Source organism: Larus michahellis, chromosome Z, assembly GCF_964199755.1.
Source record: "Larus michahellis chromosome Z, bLarMic1.1, whole genome shotgun sequence".
Classification (NCBI taxonomy): Eukaryota; Metazoa; Chordata; class Aves; order Charadriiformes; family Laridae; genus Larus; species Larus michahellis.
This window is the reverse complement of record NC_133930.1, coordinates 9953027-9976278: the sequence shown is the minus strand read 5'-3', so window position 1 is coordinate 9976278 and position 23252 is coordinate 9953027. Positions and strand designations below refer to the sequence as shown.

Below are 23252 nucleotides of genomic sequence, written 5' to 3'. Positions count from 1 at the left end.
TACTTACAAGTAGCTTTATCCTTTGATTTTCTGGACACTGCTAGAACAGGATAAGCATTACATGTGTGAGCATGACAGGTCTGGTGCTTACAAAACGCACCTCAGGAGCCAGTGCTGACCTACAGACCCACCCTGGGAAACTCCAGGTCTAAACCCAGGTATGTTCCTTCCCTGTAGTGCTTGGTGCCCTGCCCAACAGAAGCGACAAGGGAGGAAATGCCTTGACATGTCCTGAACACTGAACTCCGGGAATTTAATACTGAATTCAAGGTTACACACAAGTATTTGTATGAGGCTGACTCAGAGCCTGAAATCCTGTACACGACCACTTTTATCACACATTTTGTTCAGATGATTGTCCTATTTTCCTCAAAAAAAAAAAAGCTAAATTGGGACACCTTATTCAGTCAGCTGGCACTGGGGCATTTGGCCCAAAGGCACTTTAACGTGCATCCTCCACCTTCTGGGTGGATGCCCTACCCCAAAGGGCATGAAGCACAGCTCTCTCCAGCCTTTCCCTTGGCGTCAGGCCACTGCCCAGACAGGAATGCAAAAGCCCAAGCCAGAAGACAAAAGGAGGCTGACTGCTCGGGGCATAGCTTGGAAAAAGCTGTCAGGATTATAAATATTTCACACTGGAAAGTGTGCTGATAAAAAGGAGCAATCCCTCCTTCCAACTGAGCACCTTAGGCTACAGAGGCACGTTCCCTCACTGCTGGCAGAGTTTTGTCCCTACCCCACCATGCAGCCAAGAACCCAGGAGGCAAAAGTTCCAACATGGGGAAGGAGGGATTCCCCAGTATAAACTCACAGCCTGATAACTGTTACCCCCCCAAAAACTAAAACCCCCCCAAAAAACCCAGAAGATATGGGTTTAGTCCCTTCAAGATGAAGGGGGAACCGAACACATCTCCAAGCAATACGCCAAGGCTGACCAGTACTTCTGGCCAAGAGCCACATATTAAATTTCTTGCACAAGCCAAAGCCCTGAGGGGGGGTCACAGTTGTCCCCAGACAAGAGATGGCAGAACCCCTCCAAGTCCCACTACAAAGATGGACACTTAAAATAAGTGGGGTGGCCCTTAACATCACTCTTCTGTACTGAAGTTGTTGATACTTCAGGCATCTCTGCACAAATTTAGTTCTTAACCACAGATTGCTCTAAAACTGTGATAAGAGTTAAAAGGCAGGATCATATGGGATAAAAATATTGCAACAAAAGCATAGCAGGGATTATTTAAGACGCCTGTATTATTCCTTAACTTTAAGTAAAATTTTGACCTTGAACAACCAAACTTGCCTAGAACAAACGCATCTGAGAAAAGGAGAAGGAATCAAAATCACAATGTGAAGGCCTCTCCAGTATCCTCGCAAAGCTAGACAACCTCCCTATCAGACATCCGAAGTGTCTAAACACCAATTACCACTTCTCCTTTAACACAGCTATGTGTAAAAAGGGCATGGTCAAACTGAAAGCAGCAGAATGGACCCAGCAATGTAACTCACAAACTGGCATAAAAAGGGACACAGGTGAACTTTGTTTTCTTTGTGAACATGAAGCTTCTGACAAAATACTCCATACTTTGGCAGGGAGACTATCAAGCACTCTTAAAAGCCTCCCAAGTCAAGTGGGAACACAACAGCTTTGAAGCTTAAGAAAAGATCGAAGCTCAGGGCTGGCAATCAGGCTGATTTACATATCCCTCTGAACAAGTTCCCATTCACTATGCAGCCGTGGAAGTACTACCAACATAAAAGCATAACAAGTCAGCACAAACAAAATTTCAAAGGTTTGATCAAGAGTTAAACAATACACAAATCACCTGTATTTTGCTAATTATTGCTAAGCAACATTAAGGCCAACAGTTTAGCAGAATTCAAAAGGGATTAGGCATTATATGGGTAATAAGAACATCCACAATTACATTAGCTAGGATAAAACAGTTTATAAAAGGATTAAAAGAATACCGAGCCTTGTGGCATGAGTCAGCCACTATATCATAGATAAATTGTTCTTTCTGATTGTTTTGCCTAGCGTAGAGCAGTGGAAACCATGCCCATTGTTCCAACAACTATTAGCTAAATCACACCAAGGCTTAGTCTACAGAAACCAAAATCAAACTAGATTTCACTTGCTCAGGTTCAAACTTTTCTAGTGAGCTTGTTCAACTGTATATTATATTTATCTTGGAATAAAATCAACTCAGGCCAAACTTTAGCTGATTTATATTCACAAATGCTTGCAACACATTAAACTAGAATTGAGACATTTAAGTCCCAGAACCTGATGTGACTCACCCTCAAAGCCAGATCATCACAACGAAACTCCCAGACCATCACAATGAAACACCTAAGTAAGCAATTGCATGCTGATTTCAGTAACCAGCTACTACCTGAAGCTAGAGGAAAAAACAAAGGTCTCTAACAAGGCTTGCCTTGTCCCATCCTAAAACAAATCAACAAGAGAACCAAGATCCATTCAAAAGAAGCTTTGTCACCAGTGGTAGGACTACTCACTCCTTTTAGAAGGGTTTAACCACTTTGACCTCATACCTTGGACTCCAAGCTTTTAGCCCAGCGCGAGTCTGATAGAATCATTAAAGATGTGCAGAAACCAAATATTTTTAGAAGCCTGCCCTCCTTGCATCTATAAGAGCAGCTTAATGTGCCATTAGCCCCATGAAACAGCAGAAGAATTCAGACAAAGGAGCTATAATTACCAAGTCATCTCCAGCTGAAGTGTCAGCTACCATATGCTCTCTTCAGAAATCCCAGACTACTCATGTGCCTAGTTTATAAAGCTCCCTATATCAAGCTTCATTTTGACAAGAGGGTGGGTTTGATTGTACCAGGCCTTTTTGGAACTTTTAGCTGTTAAAATAGTGAAAGTAGACAGATAAAAAAAAATAGCTGATCCAAACAGCAGAGCAGTCCACTATAAGTACAGCATTCAAAGAGTTTACATTAGGCACTTCAGGTTTCAGCTCACACTCCCTCGCTTTTTTTAATTAAATATTATTTGCCCGTGGTAAGAAGTATTTGGAAAATGTACCACTCTACTCCCAGAGGTGATCTGTGAACCTTAATCTGTTCATCAGTGTCAGACGAAGTCTCAGAAGCCTTAAGAAGACTGAAGTCCTGTATCTGAGATTAGCACTTCCAGTGTAAGAACACTTGAAGTATCAGAGGGAGATGTGGGACAGGTTAAACGCTTATAAACCAGAAAGGGGGGAAAAAAAAACTAACCAGGTATTTTTTAGTTTTGCCGTTGCTCCTTCAGTAAAAGCTACTCACAAATAAAAAAAAAACCCTACCATCGGTATCTGCATTACACCAGGGACTGCAATTTTTAACTTTTAATATTTCAGTACTGCAGAAGCTGATGTCACTTGCTAAGGAAAACTTCCCTGTAATTTGGCAATGCTTCAGAAGTCCAATCAACTATTAATTGTAACACTGGCTTACTTGCTAGTAGAGAAAGTTAGAGAGATTTTGCCTATGCTAAAAATGCAGCTAAGCAGAAATAGCTGGTTAAATGATCAAAGCTTTGAATGAAATAATCCAAAACTGGATCTTCATCACAGAAACATAAAATCTGACTAGTATCCTGACCACTACTAGTAAAGCCAAGTAGCTTTTAAACATGCAGGTAAAAATAATAAAAATCAATATATATACAGTGACTGTTCCTGTATCTGTAGGGCAGGATTTTTCCTAGAAAAAAAATAGGAAAAAGTGTCACAGGAAATTGATCCTACCGCCAGTTTTCACCACTTACTGCCCTTTGCAAGAAGAAGTAGCTTATGAGTTTTCCACTTCCAATTGAACAAAGGCTTTCACTACGACTTTTCACGAGTTACTACACAAAGAGAAGCTCAGAAACCAGCTATTAGATGAGAGGCAGAAAGAATAAAACTAGTCTTCTGTAACTTCTCCAAGCACCTGGTATTCTGCTTAAGATTCAGTGCCTGTAGAAATACCTGTCATAGTTGGCAGTTGGGAATATGCTTGTGGCAGCAGGAAACAATTGGCTCAAACTCAGCTTGTTTTATTCAGTCAGGCTTTCTCTGGGATTTGTTTTTTTTCTTGTACCAACGTGAAAGAGAATTAAGTGTTCCATAAGGAAAGTAAAAGATTAAAACTTACCATTTTTACCTACAGAACCACAAAACAGCATGTGCAATCACAATTAGCAAAACACACATGGTAGAGATGTCTCAATTTCTCATTACAATAAGCATTACAAGGACCTAAACCAATCCCTGACACAGCAGCAGCTTCCACAATTTAGCTCTGACATGGAATACAATTCTCATATCTGACTGCATATAGGATTTATCTTGCACTGGCTTTGCTGCAGTGTTTGTATGGCTACATCAAACAGTGGGGCTGCAAAATGAAGCACTCCAGCAGCATCGGAATTCACCCCACATTCATAAGACACTTTTTGGGGGATGAATGTACCTTGGGAGGTCAGCATTTCTCCCCAAGGACCTTGCTTTGTCAGACACACTGTCATGACAAGAGAAAAACCATCAGGGTTGTATCACGCAAGAATCCCACCACTGAAAACAGCAACTTCCTTTTGTGGTCAAATCAATTCCCTGTATAAACCTCAAGGTGCTCATTGCTCCTGGTTCTCCTGCCAACCCACTGCCATTTCTCAATCTTAACATTTGCTAGCTATTTTCCTAGAGATATTTAAGTGACTGCAGTTGCTAAGACAACCACTTCATCAACACCAGCACCCCAGCTCATCTATCTTGGGCTTCCCTTCCTTCACCATGACTTCTAGGAAATCAGCTGCCAGAAACAGTAATTTTTGAAATTTTTTTTTCTTGTTTTAAAAAACTTTCAGTATCCTTTGAGATCTTCTGTCCTGAGAATCTCAATTTCCTTTCACAGGAACAGATTTCTTTTAATTATACCCCCAGAAGTGGCTTCCTGTAAAGCTGGAAGAAGTCTGATAGATAAATTCCAAGGCACTGAGGCGATGAAGGGGAAGATGCGATCAGAGGTACACATCCAAACCAGGTTTATGCACACCTATGCTGTCACTTTCAATAACTCATGGAAGTCTCCTTGTGTTTTGTTTTCTGTTACCAAGAGAAGAAGAGAGTGACTCAATTTTTCTTATAATACTCAAACTGAGCTAGGCCTTGAAATGCATGCCCATATAGGTGTCTTTTTTAAAAAAAAAAATCACAGAACTTCCACAAAGAAATTAGTAAGTAGATAATCCCCACAGCTATATGTATGTTTTAACTAAGTGAAGTTTAAGCTTTCAGACTCGCCGTGGCAGCCACAAAACCTGGTGGCCAATTCAGCTGAGCTCTGCAAGCAGCTAAGCCCTCAGAAGATATAACACAGTTTCTAGGAGTTTCACAACAGTAAAAGTAGGGAAATAAGACCGTGCGTAGCACTACCCTTCCCCTAATCCATCTCTGTTAGACCCAAAAAAGAAGGCATCACAACAACAGCTTTGATCAGAATTTACATCTTAGAAAACATGGGATAAACCAACAGAAACAGTTAAGCCAGGTTTGTTTGAGTTTTACCACCAAAGCTACTAGTGTCTTTGCACTGTACCAGCATCTTCATGGCCTTCGCTGCTGTGACTTACAGATTTACAGCTGCAATTGTACTGGCTTTGCATCTGTTAGTGTGGATACTGGTAGCGGTCTAACCATGGCAACGTGGGATTAAGCATGGGCTGCAAAACCAACTTGTAAGATGGGTCAATTCACAACCGGTGTTAAATATCATGCTGTCGCTACCAGACCACTGCTGCGCTTGAGACAGGTCAAATGTGCCACTGCTGCAATGCAGACACACTTAAACACTATAAAGTGATCTCAACAGTTTAGTACTGCGAGCTTTGGTGGCTTGCCATGGTTGACACAGCGTCATTGGAGAAAGCCCTGAGTATTCCCTTCGCCACATCTATTAATACAAGGTTAACATAATTAGAGCAGGAGAAGACTTTATATTGTGCCTGAAACTCAAACTCGAAATGGCAATCACATTAAGGTGTGACCAAACATTATTTTAGCGAATAAGTATTATACATTCATACAATGCATTTATCAATGCATTTATAATTAAAGCAAAGAAGCCTCCGGCAGTTAGAAACATCCGCTTTCCTTATACAAGGAAAGGTACCTGCAGGTCAGTTGTGCTATAGTTTTCTATTTAAAGTGCTTGCTAAGTGTAGAATTTGGCTTTCTGCCCATGTGTTTTAAGCTCAGTGTTGTGGCATAGCCTGGGTAATTGCACATTGGGTGACAAGCACAACAGAACTTGGAGGCATGTCAGTAATACACTCTAAACCTCATCTTAACTTACTGGAACCAGATCTTGCCCCGTGAACGCACCAGCTCCACGAAGCACCACACCAGGCTGTTTCGCCAGCCGTGCCATGGGGCTACAAGCCATTTCACACTTCCACACTTGACATCAAATCCCACATGCCAGTTTCGCTACGCTGAGAGCCTTTATTTTGAACATACTCTTCAAAGCACAGGAGCGAAGACCTGGGGTGGCTATAGTAAAAGAGCACAGGAGCTACAACAACTAAGACAGTACAAGAAAGAAATCCCAGGGGTGGGGGGGTAAATAACTTGGGTAGCTCTGAAATCAGTGCAGATCCCTCTGACATTTCAAATGATGAGGCGGCCAAGGCATGGCTTTGCCTCCTCCAACGAGAAGTTTACCCAGATTCTCCCTGATGCACTCTTTCTGAGAATTATTTGTGAAGCCTGCATAGCATACCTCTCCCCCAGCAAGCCTACATACCCAGGCCCTGACTTGATGGCTTTCTCTCCAACACCAGGAATGTCCCCCTCCTCCCCCAGGTTAAGTTACACAACCCCAGCTTTATTTTTTGCTCATAGAGAATTGCTGCAGCTGCCTCACGGACAAAGTCTGTGCAGAGGAGTGTGACTTGCCAGTACATCAGGATCTGTGCTCGGGCACTTCAGGAAACTGCTCAGGTTTTTATTTTTAAAAACCAGGAATAAGCAGAAGTCCTTATTCCAAAAATCTCTCTGCTTTTGTGCTTAAGCAGCCTTAAAGCTATTCACTTGACAATTTCTTCAGCTATTCCAAATTTAAGTACTGCACTTGTAAACATACAAGTTGAATTTGTTTTGGAAGAAAGCTTTCCCATGTGCTATTTATAAAAAGCAAAATGCTTTCTACCTACAGATTTAGTCAACTATGCTATTATAAGACAGACTCATTTTATGTAAAAATGTTAATTTATCCAGGATCATGAATACGGACCCATTACAGATAAGACTTTTAGTCCCCATCCTGTTTACTAAATTACACAGCCTCTTACTGTTGTCAAAGCACATTTTGGCCCTACCTTATCTTCTATCAAAGCTGTACAAAGCTCCCATATTTCTACATGACTCTTCCAATCCTAGCCCTGTGTCCTTCAGATGAGCACCTCTTACATTCACCAGCAGATCTAGAACAATGCATTACATTGGCTCTTTCATCCCGTTTGTGTAGCATCCGCAGACTATTCTCGACAAGTGCCACGCTTCACCCACACAAAGGACCTAACAGATGATGAATTCTGGATTGTGCATCCCTTTCACCCAGTCTAACATCAGATCATAGCAATTCACATTCAGAGTAAGTGTGACAAAACGATATTTGATGGATTTACCAAACAAAGCTCAACTAAACATGTATCGAAGAAAGCTTTGCTGGCCGCTACCTAGCAGAAGACAGTATTTGTTTGGCCATATGAGCAACTAGCAACAGACTCAGACCTTTCTGGGAAGGAAGAAGCTGATTTCACACAACCCTCTTATTTCAAGTTGCATCATCTAGCTATTAATCTGCAAATTAAGATCCAAATTCAACACAATACCCAAGCATTAATAGTAGGCTTTAGGCTCAGCCTAAATTTTGTCATCCTTAGTTTTTCTGCATAACTACAGCTGCACAAGTTATGTATTGCATAATAGTCTAACAAGACTGAAGTCCCTTCCAAGCATAGGGGACTCTCCTCTCCAGTGTCATCATCATCTTCTGCCATAACACCACCTTCATAGTAATTTTTTTGACAAAAATATTTAGAATAGCGATTAGACTACAACAATGCAAGAAAACCCCACTATTAATAAAGTGTTTGTTCCAGGAAACATACTGTATCTATTCTTCTTTCTAGAGTACAGAAGTCACTGCTCTATACTTAACAAGAGGAGGGAAGAAAAACCCCAAAACTTATACTCCCTGCTATGAACTAATACATGCTGAACAGAACAGCTAAGAGATCACAAACAAACTGGTGCATACAAGAGTTAGAAATACAGAACTGATGCAGCCTTCCAACACCTCAGGAGTTTCTATCCACTAAACTCCACCCAGAGCTTTGCTAGATTTGCTGAAGTACAACTAACAGGCTCTCCCTAGCAATCACCAGCAAGCTTACTTTTGTTTTAATAGCAGAAACTAGGCATTTTAGAAGCATTGGTTAGGAGCAGGCAAGTCAAAAATAATTCACTGCACTCTTGGAAATAGGTAAAAGTCATCCACACGCTCAAAGCTGATAGCTGCAGGGGGGAAGATGAAACAGAACAAGGCTGAGACACCAGGAGCTCTAATCAGGTCAAACGTAGTGACCTGATGTCAGCCCTCAGTCATGCCCCAAAGTACCGTCAGTTCAGTATAGGAAAAGAGAGACACTTGAGATGGGCTTGGATTACCAGAGATCCCAAAACAAATGAAGACATCTGGTAGCATCATAATGAAAGGTCTTTTGTGGTCAAGCACAATGGAGCCGCCACGCCTCTGCCATTGCAGAGCTGACCCCACAGTATGTGGCATTAGCCACCTGGACAGCAGGCAGGATCACAAGTATGGTGCATCTGCTGCAGATTGCCAAAGATAACCCCATGTGACATTTCATTGCACCCCCATGAAGCCTGGGAACAGGCAATGACATGTTTTGGGATGGTTACTCACAACCCTTACCCCAACCTGACCTCATCCACCACTTAACAACATGCCTACAACTCCCAGCAGCCAGCCTACCTGTGGTCTCCATAGACATTACCATTAAGCAGCACAGCTCTTCACAGCTTTTGTTGATTGACAGCATGTTACTTAATTGTCCCTTGCAGGCAGAATACAGTCCCTGGTTAAAGAGCCCAAACATAAGCATATCACACACACCAGAGACATGAACCAAAGTGAACAATTAAATAATTGCACAGTAAGAATGGGATCAGCCTACAACTTTGACAAAAATTAATGACAATTTGTTCAAGTTGAACATCAAGGAGGCTACTTCAAATCAGTGAAATTCAAGTGCCACCTCTAATAGCACTGGAAGCCAGACTTATTCCGTAACATCCAGAAGTGGCCAAGACCAGCAGCCTTCTCAGACCATCTCTCCTTAGCAGCAGCCAATACAACTACAGTCCCTTTCTAACTGGAGAGTAGCCATGGATGATATGGGTTCAAGACCATGAACTGTGCTATTACTGCCATTTAAAATAGATCTCCAACAGAGTGGCATTCCACAGTGACCTTCCCAAAGATGGTCTTTAGCTCCTGATGGGTCTGCCCATAATCATCCAAGGGTCAGAACAAACTTCAGTATTAACAAATTTTCAAAAATAATCCAACCAGTTCCAAAATGTAAGAGCCCAAAGATTCACAGTCTACCCCATCTATCCACCTTCTCACAGTAGTACCACTATTTCTGTATTTCAGGCCAGAGGCAGCCAAGCTGCTTCTACACAAATGAAAGACTGCTACCAGCAGAGGGGGAAAAAAATAAATAAATAATCAGTTAAATTTCACAGAAAGCATAAGAAAGCATCAGTCAAATTTTGATGCACATAAGCCTTCAGGATTCTGGCAGACACTGAGAAATGGAAATCATTCCATATGTTAGTCTCAAAACTTTCATTTTTACATGCTCCAATGAAGATCGTACAGCAATATAAAATGACTAGTTTCATTTAGAAGTTCACTGATCTTTCAAAAAAGAAGTGACAACAGGTCCTCTGTAGAGAATTGTTTAAACATGACTACGGTTGTCTCAAGAAACAGCCCCTTGACACTTACAGAATTATACAGGAGAAGAAATGCTATCATCAGCCACTGAATTTGAACACTAAGTTTTCAACAAGAGTGGAGCTCTTGGCTTTTTTAGCAACGGCCACCATCACCAAAAAAAAAAAAAAAAAGAGGTTAGGCAGAGATCCCACTGAAGTGGCAATATTATTAAGAACAGACAAGGCTTTCTTTCCACCTTAACTGAAAAGTGGCATGCACCTCCACCTGAAACATTTGGGTATGGCATTCTGTTACCACGAGTGACAAATTAGACGGGACTTAGATAATAGCTACAAGACACTTAAAAGGTACAGAGACATTAGACTCAAGTTATACTACTAAATGCACCACTGAAAGGCATTCAGCTACAAAGTCTGGGTACAGTTACTATTCTGCAAGAGAAGTAACCAGGAGCACTGAGATGAAATTCAGTTTTCTTCAATACATTATAAGAAGCCCATTCTTTTAATAAAGGTGAATGGTTTCAGAGATAGTTATTCTAGCCAAGATAAGCAAACACTTGCACACCAGTGTGGCTTACATCCATGAATTAGAGGCTTATACAAGCAGACGTTATGCAAGAACAAATGCGTCTTCACAGAATTTATTTAAATCAAAGCTACTCCATTGCATGGCTTTTGTTTTGATAAGGCCAAAGAGGGTGCTGCAAAAGAGAATATTATTCCAGCCTTTGCATAGGTCTGACAGCAAAAGGTTTCTAGCTGCAGAGATGTCTAAGGATTAATTTAAAACCAAGAACTTTTGCAGAATGGACAAGTGCCTGTCACACAAGAACTGACTCAAGTGGCACAACTGGCTAAACACTGGCCCTTACACTGTTAAAGGGTTTTTGCTTCTTAACCCCTCCAAATATTTTCCTACAATGAACATTAAAACATTACGTTTGAAATACTTTAACTAGGATACATATCTTAACTTGGGGGAGAATCACATAGCTATTGCAAACGTGTCCCTACTGCTATCAATTTAAGTTTCATCTCCCAAGCAAAAGCCTTCTACCTGAATTTCTAGATTACTTGTATAATTTTAAGACAGGAAAACAGACCAATGGGAACATATCATGTCATGCTTTTAATACTAAAACCTTAAAGAGTAAGACACAGCCTGCCTGCCACGCAGCCTTCTCTTTGTTAATCACAAACACTATCATGTCCAAAAGTGTCACCCCCTTAAGACAGCCCCTTTGTCCCCCTTGTTCTCCAGGTGACAGCCTCAATAAAAAACCGCAACTTCCAGGAAGTCTTAAGCTCACATTTCTTCAAGTCAAGCAAGATTCCAAAATATCCTACATGTACCCCAATTCAGCAGCTTTATCACTATTCTCCTATTTGTATGCCACTTTGGGCAATTACTTATGTACATTAAATATTTCAGAAGATGTGGAGATCGGTAATCAACCAGTTTGGCTCATCTTGGCTACTAGTACTTCAGGCAAGGGTACTGAATGCCAAAGTTATTACTATTAAACTGGCCTGTTGGGATGAGACATTCTCAGTAAGTCACTAACACAAAAGCTTAGCAAGATTAACTGCAATTCCTCTAACTCTTAATGCTGGATAAAACACTAAGGTTTTAAAAATGAAGCAGCACTCTGGAAATAGCAAGTTAATTTTGTGCACGTGCATATGTGTATGCACACATCTGATCATGCGCAGCCCAAATTATAAGAGGGCCTGCTATGTTATGAGTCACATAACCCCTAGTTCATACGCACTGCAGCCCATCTGTAACTCTGCTGCATTTCCAACTTCAACACAGTTACACTTTCAACATAAGATCTCCACCATTTAGTCCATACTATTCCTCACCATGAATACCTCATGATGGCCATAAACTACACAGCCAAACTGCATGTCAAAGATCAGAGTTAAGGTTCTGCAAGCAGTTATTTTTCTGGGATTTCTTTCCCTCTAAGATGCCAAGTGAGTATCCTGCAGTAGCCCTAAAGTGCTACTGAAGGGAAGACACACAGTGTTAATAGATTAGTATGTAAAATAACAGGCAGTAAGCGTGACTTCATAAACAGTGAGGTAAAACATGTTTGAGCTCTTGAGAAGTTACTGATGTGGTCCCACACTCAGACACTGACATAAGATCGCTGCAATGATGGATACCAGGTGAATGAAAAATGATTCAAGGATTTACCAGGTGAACAAAAAAATTAAAAAGAACACCCCTCTAACACTATAGAGTCAAAAACTTCCACTAATTCCTATAATATGAACCAGATCTAAAGCTATCTACATGCTTTTAGTTATTAAAAAAAACCTTTGTGTTGTATTTTACCTTATTCCAGGATCATTCTGTGCGAACTCATGGAAATAGAGACAAACAATGGAAAAAATTACACAAACCAACAATGCTCAATCTTTCCAAATGGAAAGCTTTCCATTTTTATTCTAATGGCAGAGGTGGATTGTGCTACAGCTCTCTTCTTGCCATGCAACAGGACCTAATTGCACATACTCTTCTATTTCCAGGCAGTATCAGAACTAGAAATCACTATCTTAGCATACGCAATAACCCTACCTGGATCAGAACAGCCCTAGGGAAAGGACGGGGACCTGGCTACCATCACTACCTTGCCCACTGCCTCCTGAGGACAGGCAACTGTCCAAACCAGGACAAGGCTGGGTGAGTTGTCTAGGGGGTTCTGTGGGGCTCACAGAGGTAGACATACAAAAAACTATACGCAACAGCAGAGTGAGGGTCAACAAGGTATTCCTCAGGCCCGAGCGCTAGAGATCTTAATTGTGCTTATGATCAGTGGACCAACATCAGGAAAAGTTTCTTGCCTCCCTGCCTGCAGACAGCTTGGTGTCTCTTCTGCTTTGGAGATGGCCTGCTCTGAACAGGAGCTCCTCAGACCCAAAGCAAGCAACTCCAGGCTCTATTCATCCGCAGTTCCGTATCCTTTTGTTGCATCAAACCTGTGCTTATTAGCATCACTGATACCTAAAGGCAACAAAAATAGAGGATTAAGTACACGGAGAGAGAAACTCTGTAGCACCTTGCAAGGCAGAGGCCTGCAGAAGGCAGCTTTTGTGCTGAGAGTACCACATATTTTTCCCTTGGCACCAAGGAATATTTTTGTGGAGTTAAATGTTCTACCAGTTACATAATACTAGTGCTTAAGAAACTTCTATTTGCTGAATTTTAAGCTTTCTTGTGAGTAGCCTGTTTTACCAAACTTTTAAACATGGTGCTCATTCTTGCCATCAGTTATCCATAAGTAAGTTCCACATTGATTTCTTGGTCTGAAAAAAAAAATTATTCCCACACACTGCAAATTGCTTTGAAATCAAAACAAATCACTTGGAAGAAGATGAAATCCAACAATACAGAACTGTAAACAGCACATGGTTAATGAGTTACAAAAAGCAAGGAAAACAATGCCTTGACAAGTATTTAGCCCCCAAATTACTTGAGAAAACTAAACATAATGCTTGGGGTATTTTCTCCCCTCCAACTTATGTGCCAAGACTTGCTCCTTCAAGTAGCAAAAATACCTTGTGAAATAAATTGCCTTAAGAACTATCAAAAAGCTACTCTAACAATGCAGTTAATTTTTCTTGTTTCCTTTCATGTTAGGTGTATTCATTTTCATCTACCCAGCCTAAATCACCTCTGAAGGAGCTTTTAAGACTGACTCTTGCTCTACATTAAACATGCTTCTTGACATAGCAAACTTGGTCAAACTGTGCTTCTGGGCAATGCTATGTGTTTAATAATGAAGTTTCTATTTGTATAATTTCTCACTTGCACCTTCCCTGAAAGGCTGGCTCCCAGCACAAGAATACCATTCAACTATAAAAACAAGAATTTCCTTTTTTAAAAGCAATCAAAAGCTGTGACACTGAGGTGCAACTGCACCAACACGCAGAGCTTTGAGTAAGCCATCAAGAAGCACCTTCTAATAGTTCTGCAAGTATCCTGAAAACATCGCTTGATCTGAGCATTGGGCAGAGATTTATCAGCCTCCAGTCTCTGAAGCCTGAAGCGTCACAGTAAGACACCAGATTTCAAGGCAGACAGACAGACTGATCAATGGTCAACTGAAATGGTCCAAGTTTCACCATGCACAACCCCCAGACACTGAAATCTATCCCAACTAGGACCCATCATCACCAGATTACAGCTTAATACCCTTTGTTGTGGTGGTCCCCATTTAAGTGCCAGCCGCCAAAATTAAAGGTGAAGTTCTCCTGCCATGTAGCAAAGAACCCTCACAGCTGAATGGAAGATGCCTATGGCATAAAGGTGGCATTGATGAACTGCTCACACGTAGTTCTGCAGACTACAGCACAACCTGGTTCTCTGCTGCTCAGGCACTGCCTGCAAAACCAGAAAAAAAACCCCCGACACCTTCCCATCGTTTCCAGAGCAATTCAGAACTACTACATGGCCCATTGGAGTCTGCTCTAAAGATCTGTCTCACCACCCTATGTCTTTCCCAGCTGACCTAAGAAAGAAGCAACTGGCACTATCTATGACCTGGACAGGAAGCATTTCATTCTGAGAAAAATCTTCTGACATTCAAAAAAACCACAATAACCAAATCAGCTGTGAGCAAATCAACATCTCAGGCACACAAGGTCTACCCACCTTTCACCCTTAAACAAACTCTGAATGAGCCAGGGACCAAAAATCAAGTTCACCTTTTGCAATCGAATACCTGTAGCCCAACACAACTGATTCTGCCAGAAACTTTAGTCAAACTAGCAATTTCTTGCTGACAGCAGCTGAGGGATCGGCATTTGCTCTTATCACCGGACCTCTCTGGGGGACTTAACATCACTGACCCTGAGCTACTTTTGCCTTGCCAGCAAGGCATGAGAGGTAACCAGTGCACAGAATAGCTCAACTCCTTCCTTGAGAGTGGCAATCTGAAATTTAAGGAAAGGGTTGCCCAAAACATTATTCCCAGTCACACTGAATAGCTACATAAAGTCACCAGGTAAGACAAAGACTGACAGGGATGAGGAGAGCCATGCAGCAACACCTGGACTCGTGACAGCCTCCACTGCAGAAGCACACCTTTAGCTGACTGCATAGGGCAGGCTTGTGGTCCAGGACTGCTCCTACCCCTCGCTGATACAAGCCACTCTTCACACAGCGGTTGCTTCTGAAGGCTGCCGCCTTTTCCATCTACCTGGGAGGTCCTAAACGACAAAGTACTGCAGCAGATCCAAGCACACTACATTAGTTGATAAAATACGCTGAGATGCTGCCCTTGAATTTTTTTTTATTACATTCAGCACCAAGGTATTGACAACCTACCATTTAAACAAACATTCAGGGGGACATGTTTTCTGCTCAGATTTATCAAGTGCTAGAGTTACAGGATTAGCAACTGAAACCAGAATCTGCTGAAATGTTGAACCAGCTTTTAACAGCAGTGGGTCCTGTCAAGGAGGTGCAAAGAGAGCACTTTCCTCATTTCAGTTTATTCAGCTAGTTCAACAGCCCAGAGAGAAAGGTCGTATTTCTCCAAGAATAAACAAGGTGCCAAAAGCTGATGTTACCAGCTCCAAGAGCACAAATCAGGCATTTGTATTCCAAATCAACCATCATCAACACTTTCTTTATTAAGGTCACACTAAACACAGGTTTTCCTCAAAATGTTTATACCTGAGTTTAACTAGAAGCCTTTGCACTTTCCCTTCCAGTTCCTACCCTCAAACCACACCTCAAGAGGAAGAAAATTCCCATACTCTCATCACCACAAAGTTGAAAAAAGTTACATCCTATAATAGCATATTTCTAAATCCTGCTTACCTCATCTTAGGAAACTAAAAAGGCAAAACAAGATGAAGCTAGATATTTCATCAAGCCAAGAAGTCTGAAAAATAAATCAGATGCTGATATTAACTAGTGCTCACCTGGCACATACTATGAATATATCACAGAAGTCATCCCACCAAATAAAGTTTAGGGCATTAATCTTATCTCTAAATGATTCAGTAAGCCAAGTCTAACACATCTAAAGTTTGCCTGAAGGCCCAATACAAAGAAAGCCAAGAACATCACTCCTCAGGACAACAGAACTCCTCCCCAGAGACAGAATGAGGTTCTAAGAACGCTTCTTCCAGTGGCTGAGAATTTAGGATGCATAACCAAAAATCAAACACTACCGAAACAAAAAACCACCACGCACTGCTCCTCATGGAGGAAAGATGAGACAGAAACAACATACGATAGACTCCAGCCATGCTGCTTGAAGGGAATCCCTCTGCTGTGGGCAGGTGAAAGCATGATGAGAGCTTAGTCTCCCACTCGCAAAATAAGTACCACAGCATCAGTCAGAAGAATCTAGAAGAAAGGCATGACAGCTCAAGGACATCAAATACCAAAAAGAGATATCACACTCCTAATACTGAGGTAAGGCAACTGGCAACCTTGCCTAAATCTACCCTTGTTAACACAAATCCCCAGATTATTTCACAGGCTACTTCAGCTTCTTTCCAGGAACAAGTACAAACATACAGTCCAGGGAGTTCCCCAACCAAACAAAAACATTTTGACCCATTCTGATGTCTTTGAAAAAAATGGATGAGTAATGTAAGTGCAGGAAGAGGTTGTCAAACCATTTGGATGTAAAAATGACCCAGTTACCAACCCAAGACCAGAGTGACTTCCTGAATAAGTAATAATGGAGGTGAGTCTAAGAATATACCTATCACACCTACATGAGTAAGCCAGCCAACTCATTACAAAAGGCAAGTCTTGTGCCAAAGCCTTCCCTTCCTTCAAAACAATGAGGCCAAACTGAACGTGACTCAAATGTATTATTCCCCAAGCTACAGGTTATTTTGGTTTTGTGGAACAAAGCTCTTAAACCTTGACCCAGAGAGGCCAAGAGGCACTGAAGATGCACGTTAGCCAAGCAAACAGACCATCCAAAAATTTTTTTCAGTTTTACAGAAGCCAAAGGGCATGAAATGGAAGATGCAGGAGCCACTACTAAACAGTTAACTCCTGGGAGAAGCGAGCTGAATGGGACAATATTTTGCCAGAGACCAAGCGGACATCAAGTGCAAAGGGGTATGCCCAACACAACATATCTTCTGCAGGCACCAGGGGCTTCTTAATTGCTTAAGAAAAACATGCGATTCCTCCTCCTCCAGTTGTTTTGAGAATTCAAGTCTGTTCCTTTCTGGGACGGCGGTGCCAGATTTCTCACTCACTGCATTTACAAGAAGGGAAATAACAACCACAAAAGTTTTTTGTATTAACAGGAAGGCTGAGAGAGGAATTGAAAGCATTTATCTACCTTCACCAATAAAGTGTTGCCGTAGCGCTTTGAAGGCCGCCCTCTTAAAAGTCTGGAGAAGAAGACAAGGGAAACGGGGGAAGGGGGCTGGAGGGTGGAAATCATCAAAACCAGTCCTGAAACCCATGAACTTTTGGGGAAAACAGTGCCTTTATCCGGAATTAGTCATCCCACACAGGATGCTCCTGCACGACGAGTGAAGCTATCGAGGGAAGGCTGGGAAGCCCCCCTTACTTCGAAATAAATACAGGCGTATGTACCGGAGCCGGGTGGGCAGTCCGGGGAGCGGCAGGTGAGAGCCCGCACCCCGCCATGGGGTTAGAAGGGGAAAATCAGGGGGCGGGCTGCGGCGCGGTCCCCGCTCCCCACACCAGAGGGAGAGGGGAGGGAAGGTCCCGCAGGCCCCGGCCCTGTCCCCGGGCCACCGGTCAGCCCGGCCTCCCCGCCCGCCCCCCCGACCCCCTCCCGCCGCCCTCCCGGGCCCCTCCGACCCCGACAAAGAGGCCCACGGCGGGCGGAGGGGAAGGGGAGGGGGGTGCAGGCCCCGCCGGCGGCGGGAGGCCCGCCGGTGCGGCGAGGCGGGCCCGTACCTTGAAGTATCCCCCTTCGTAGAGAGTGTTGGGGGGCCCGAAGATCGCCACCTCCCAGTTGTAGAGGTCGGACTCGTCGACCAGGGTGATGCGGAAGCCCTCCACCGGCTCCTCCTGCAGCGACTTCAGCTCCAGCATCAGCGCCTTCTGCGAGCTGCTCATCTGCTGCTGGGCCATGGCGCGGCCCACGCCCCCCCCCCGCGGCCGCCGCCGCCGCCGCCCCGCTCTGCCGCTGCCGCCGCCGCCGCGCTGCCCCGCGGGCCCCCGCCCCTCCCCACGCTGACGGCCGCCGCCGCCGCCGCCACTTCCTTTTGTGACGGCGCCCGCTCGCCGCTGACCTCAGCGCGCCGCGCCGCGCCACGCCCCGCCGCGCGCCACGCCCCCACCGGCGCCCTTAAAGGGGCAGCAGCGGCCCGGCCACGCGCGCGCCGAGGGGGCGGTCGCTAGCGTCGCCGAGCTTGCCCGCTCCCGCGCCCCAATACACCCCCTTCCCCGCTAGCCCCGGGGCGCCGCGGGAGAAAAGCCCGGGGCACGGCCGGCCCGCGCCGCCGACAGACCCACGGTGGCAAAAGAGCCGTTTTTTTGTACAAAGGATTGTTTTTTGAGGAGCGACCTTGCGTGACCCGGCATCCCCTAAAAACCCCGCTGTGACCCCGCGCAGCAGTAGGAGAGGGACGGGCAGTTAACACCACCCCCACCCCCCTCTTCCTCCCACGGGGGTTATTTTCACGTGGTTCCGCGGTATGCGAGATGCTACAGGCAGAAAAAAAAAATAAAATAATGCAATTTCGAGCCTTTCTCCCATTCCCCGGTGCGGTGAAGGGGGAAAAACATTTTTACAGACGGGGCAAGGGACGTCCCACCTGTGAATGCCAGCGAGTCCTTTACAAGCAGTGTAAATATTATTCGTCATAAAAATAAATAAGGGGAAACAACGAAGCGGTTGCCTGGGAGGAGGACAGGCAGCACAGACCCAGATGGTGCAAAATCTGGGTTTCACTTCTGGAAAGGTTAAGGCACGCACCTGCCTGGTGGCACGCAGGGACACCGGGGCGCTTGAGAAATACCCGTCGGGGATGTAGGTGGGAGCTGGACACCTCATCTCAGCCCGGAGAGGAGAAATAATAAGGATGTGACAGTCCTGACAGAGAAAAGCTGATGCATATTCCTTGAATTAAGGAATTTATGCGGTTCTAACAGGGATAACTTAAACAGCTGATAGGCTGTGATGAGTTCTAAATTATTGGTAACATCTGCCCCCAAAATGTCAGAGGTATTTGAAGGAAATCGCAGCTGTCTGTGGACTTGCGGCCAAATAAAAATTGGGGATGAATAGGAGTGAAAATCGTGTAATGCCTTAGCATAAATCCGTGGTGTTTGATTACACGGAGCCCGGGGATGGTGAAAGACCCTGAGATGCTGCTGCATAGAGAGGGACTGTGGAGCGTTTACTTTAGAGAAGAATTAAATGAACCAAAGTGATCAAAGACAGCAAGAACCAGGGGAGAGTCAACAAGGGCTGTCCAGATGGTAGGGACCGATAACGGGGAATACTTATTTCATGAGGCTGTGGGACTCACTGCTGCAGGATGTTACCCCATCCAACAACTTGTTGACGTTCAGAGGGGCAGGACATTTATTTAGACAATAACAGGAGTTTCAGAGTTACCACATAGAAGGGAAGGGGATTCTTTGGACACCTCATGTTTGAGGTATCTTAACCCATTTCTGCTTGGCATTTCCTTCATCCTCCTGCACGTGGCAGGGCATAGTCCACCTCGCACAGGCTCCTGCTCCTTGGACAAACAGGTTAGATGAGGTTCCCACCACCCCTACATCCTTATGTAGCTTTGACCCTTTCTCTTGCCTCCATCACTTCTCACTGCTTTCCCATCCCAAGGACAGCCCCGCATGGGTGACCATTAGATCAATCTCCTGCCTTTTCCAGAGCCATGGACTTTCCTGATAGCGCGGGACCAACAGCAGGGGATCCCTGCATTGGTGGGGTATCCTGCGGCTGGGGCAGCCTGTGCTACAGATGGACCTTGAAGTCCCTACCTGGCACTTGGCAGCCACTGCTCCTTCTCCAGACCCTCACCCAGGGAGGAGTGCAGGACACAGATGGTTTTCCCCATGCACCAGCTGTTACCAGGACAAATTTGCTGTCAGCCCAGCTCCTGTTTGTCCCTGCAACTGCTCCACTTGCTCTCCTCCTGTATCTTGGGCTCTCCCCAAGGAGAACCTCATCACCTTCTCCAAAGATGCTCCAGAACCAGCACTGGCATCCGGTCCAGGGCTTGCAACTGCCTGCAGGCTGTACTTGGTTGGAGTCAAAGATCTTAAAGGTCTTTTCTGACATAACTGATTCTATGATTCTAAATACTCCAGCTTGACGTGTCAGGGGCACAGGCCCTTGCAAAATCCCACCTCACCCTAGAAACTGACCCTGCGGAGACTGGCATGGGTTTTCTCATGGGCAGGGATGAGCTGTCATTCACTGCCATGGAAGTAATCTGGAGGAACATCCTTCATCCATCCCCAGCTTGCCCGGCTACACTGCGAAAAAGCACGTGTTCCTGTATGCACAGGCACAGGTCAGCTGCCATCGCTCACTCCTTACCACTCTGGAGTGAGTCAGATTTACAGAAAGCTGCTTAATTCTGCTCTCACATCCTCAGCCTGGGGGCTGCATCACAAATGCTGGCCTGGCCAAAATGCTGTGTGTTTGAATAGCTCCATGGTGGACACACCGTACCGTGCTGGGGGCGTTTTCTGGTAGGAGCTCAGACTCTGTGTTCCTCTTATTTATGTCTTGGGTTGACGGACATAATGTTTTGTCAATACAGGATCAAGCTGACTGGCAGGAGACGAGGCAGGAGCCAAGCTCTGACTTTGGTGCCAGACTTCCTGGGTGGCAGGTGCTTCCATCACCGTCGGGTTTGGCCTCTCTTCTTTGGCCTCAACATCTGGGCCACATCTGGGGGGGTTCCAGACGTGATGCTTTCAGCAGGACTTCTGCCAGGAGAGAGAAAGTGCTTCACGTCTGCCCGCCATGTCCCACCCGGCCCTGCGGCGGGGGTCAGCAATCACTCTTTGGCTTCATCCCAGTCCTTCGCAGTCCCAAGAGCCCAGTCCCTGCTGCTCATTACCGCTCCCTGCTCCACAAACCCTGTCATCCCCATTCACACCTCCATCCCCACCTCCCAAACCCACAGTTTTAATGTGATGGCCACCATCATTCCCAAATGCCCCAACTCCAGCACCCACTTCCAGCTGCCCCTCTACGTTCTCCATTTTCATTGCTAACGAGTCTAATGACGCATCCCACCTGGAGGGCCATGCTGTCACCTTCCTCATTGATGCCAGCCAGGAAAGACCTGCTCGCTCTGCTCCGTTAATGTGGTATCCCAGCTCGCCGGTGAAACATGGCTTTCCTCAGGCTCAGAGGAAAATGTTGGGTTGATTGAACAGGCGGGAGCCGAGCCCTTTTGGGATTGAGCTGCCCCTATTTCTATGTTAATCAAAACACCTTTCCTTGCAGCCAGCCTCCAGCACAGGCTTTTTCTGAACCAGCTTAACACTGTGAGAGATGGGAGAAGCAAAGTTTGGAGCTATTCAGGATTTATCTCCGCCTGCTGCCTGTCTCGAATGTTAACGAAAGAGGTAATCATGCAAGGCAGAAAGTAAAGAAAGCCCTGGTGTATTCAATAGGGCAGGCTGAAATGTTTCCATCAGGCCTGCTTTTAAAGAGAATATTGGTATTTTTCCTCCCAGTGTTTGGGTTTTTTTTTTTCCCTTTCTCCTACAAAAACATCCACTGCTCACAGAAAATAAAACCCGTTGAAGCAACAGAGCATTTTGAAGCCTGGGCAGCCCCCTCAAAGGCTCCTGCCTGCAGTTCTACCTGTGCTGCCAGGGAGGCTCAGCTGCTCTGTCTGGTGCCCCCTTCTCTTAGCCCAGGCTGCCCTGAGGCGGACGTAACTTTTTGATTTAATATATGGCATTTCTCCCTCTTAATCAGCTCCAATATACTGCAGTGAAAGGCTGATGCCTTCTCCTCCTCCTCCACCTTTAGTTGCTCTCCCCTGGATGGTCACTGCCCACCTGCAAGCAGGGTTCCCTGCGCGGCGTGCTCTGCCACAAACCCTCTTCATCTCCATTTTTTGTTTCACCGGAAGGAATCAGTTTGTTATTTGGGCTCAGAGAACAAGAAATAGGGTCTAGCATAGGAACACGTGGCTCCAGGAAGGGGAAGTCTCACCAGCAGAGGAGGAGGCTACACATGCCATCAATCCAGCCCCCAGCAGCAGAACTTGTTGCTGTAAACTGGACCTCAAGATGCCACTGGTGCCTTATGTAAATCAGAGATGAAAACTTCTCTTCAAGTCCTTTCTGCTTTGTTCTCATCATCTATTTTTAATATCTCTCTTCCTCTTCTCTTTCCTCCTTCCTGCAAGCTGCGTTCATGCAGGATGACAAACTGAGAGGTAACTCCTCTGCTTAGCAACAGCAGAAGCTTTGAAAATGCAAATGCCATCTTGGTATCACATTAGAGGATTACTGCCCTGTGAGCTGGCAGAGTGAGGGGACAAGAGGTGGGAAGATGGGGCAGGTCCCACCTACGTGACTCCGTTCTTGGGGGAGGATCATCTCACACGGTATTCTTCAGCGCTTTATCCAATTTCTTTTTTGAGTGGCTCAAAGGATCAGACATCTGCTCCTTCCCCTAGGGAACTGGACTTGCCTGGGCTAAAAGACTACACCTTCTTCTCTCCTGCTGCCTTCTCCCTACTCCTCTGCTCTGGCGAGGCATAAGCAGGGATCCTAGGGACTCTGGGCTGGATTTTAACACCATCTCACCACTGGCACATCAGGTGGATGTTCCTGTGATAAAGAAGATCAGGGAGGGGGTAGGGGCTCTGCTCATCTCCCCTAAGAACCAATTTAACCCCCCCCCAGGAACCCCTTGTAACTCCAAACACCGACAGCTATTCTTTGGGCTGCACTAAAGCAGGGCAGGACACCTGGTGGTCCACCTCATCACCATCATGCTCCAAGGCAGTTTCAGCTTGTTCTAAGCAGCCCAAGACATATTTGCCCAACCAGTTCTTTAATATTTGTCCTTCAGACTGCCCAAAGTGGAGATTCACTTGCTCCTAGGTCAACGTGTCTCTGGGCTCAGTTCACCTCCCTGTTAGAGAGCTGTTAGGTGCTTCCCCCTCCTGCCCAAATCTCATCCCTTTTCTTCTTGTCCAGAACACTATGGGGATATGGAAGACAGAGAG

The 23252-nt window shown here is 44.9% G+C and overlaps 1 protein-coding gene across 1 annotated transcript in view; it reads right to left on the bottom strand.

Annotated features, from left to right (window-relative positions):
* UBE2R2 (ubiquitin conjugating enzyme E2 R2) overlaps nucleotides 1–18228 on the bottom strand; it is a 56541-nt gene extending 38313 nt beyond the window's left edge. The window contains exon 1 of the mRNA XM_074570120.1: nucleotides 17968–18228. Within this exon, the coding sequence (XP_074426221.1) occupies nucleotides 17968–18144 (177 nt within the window). The 5' untranslated portion in view covers nucleotides 18145–18228. The remainder of the gene's footprint in view (nucleotides 1–17967) is intronic.
* Nucleotides 18229–23252: the final 5024 nt, after the last annotated feature.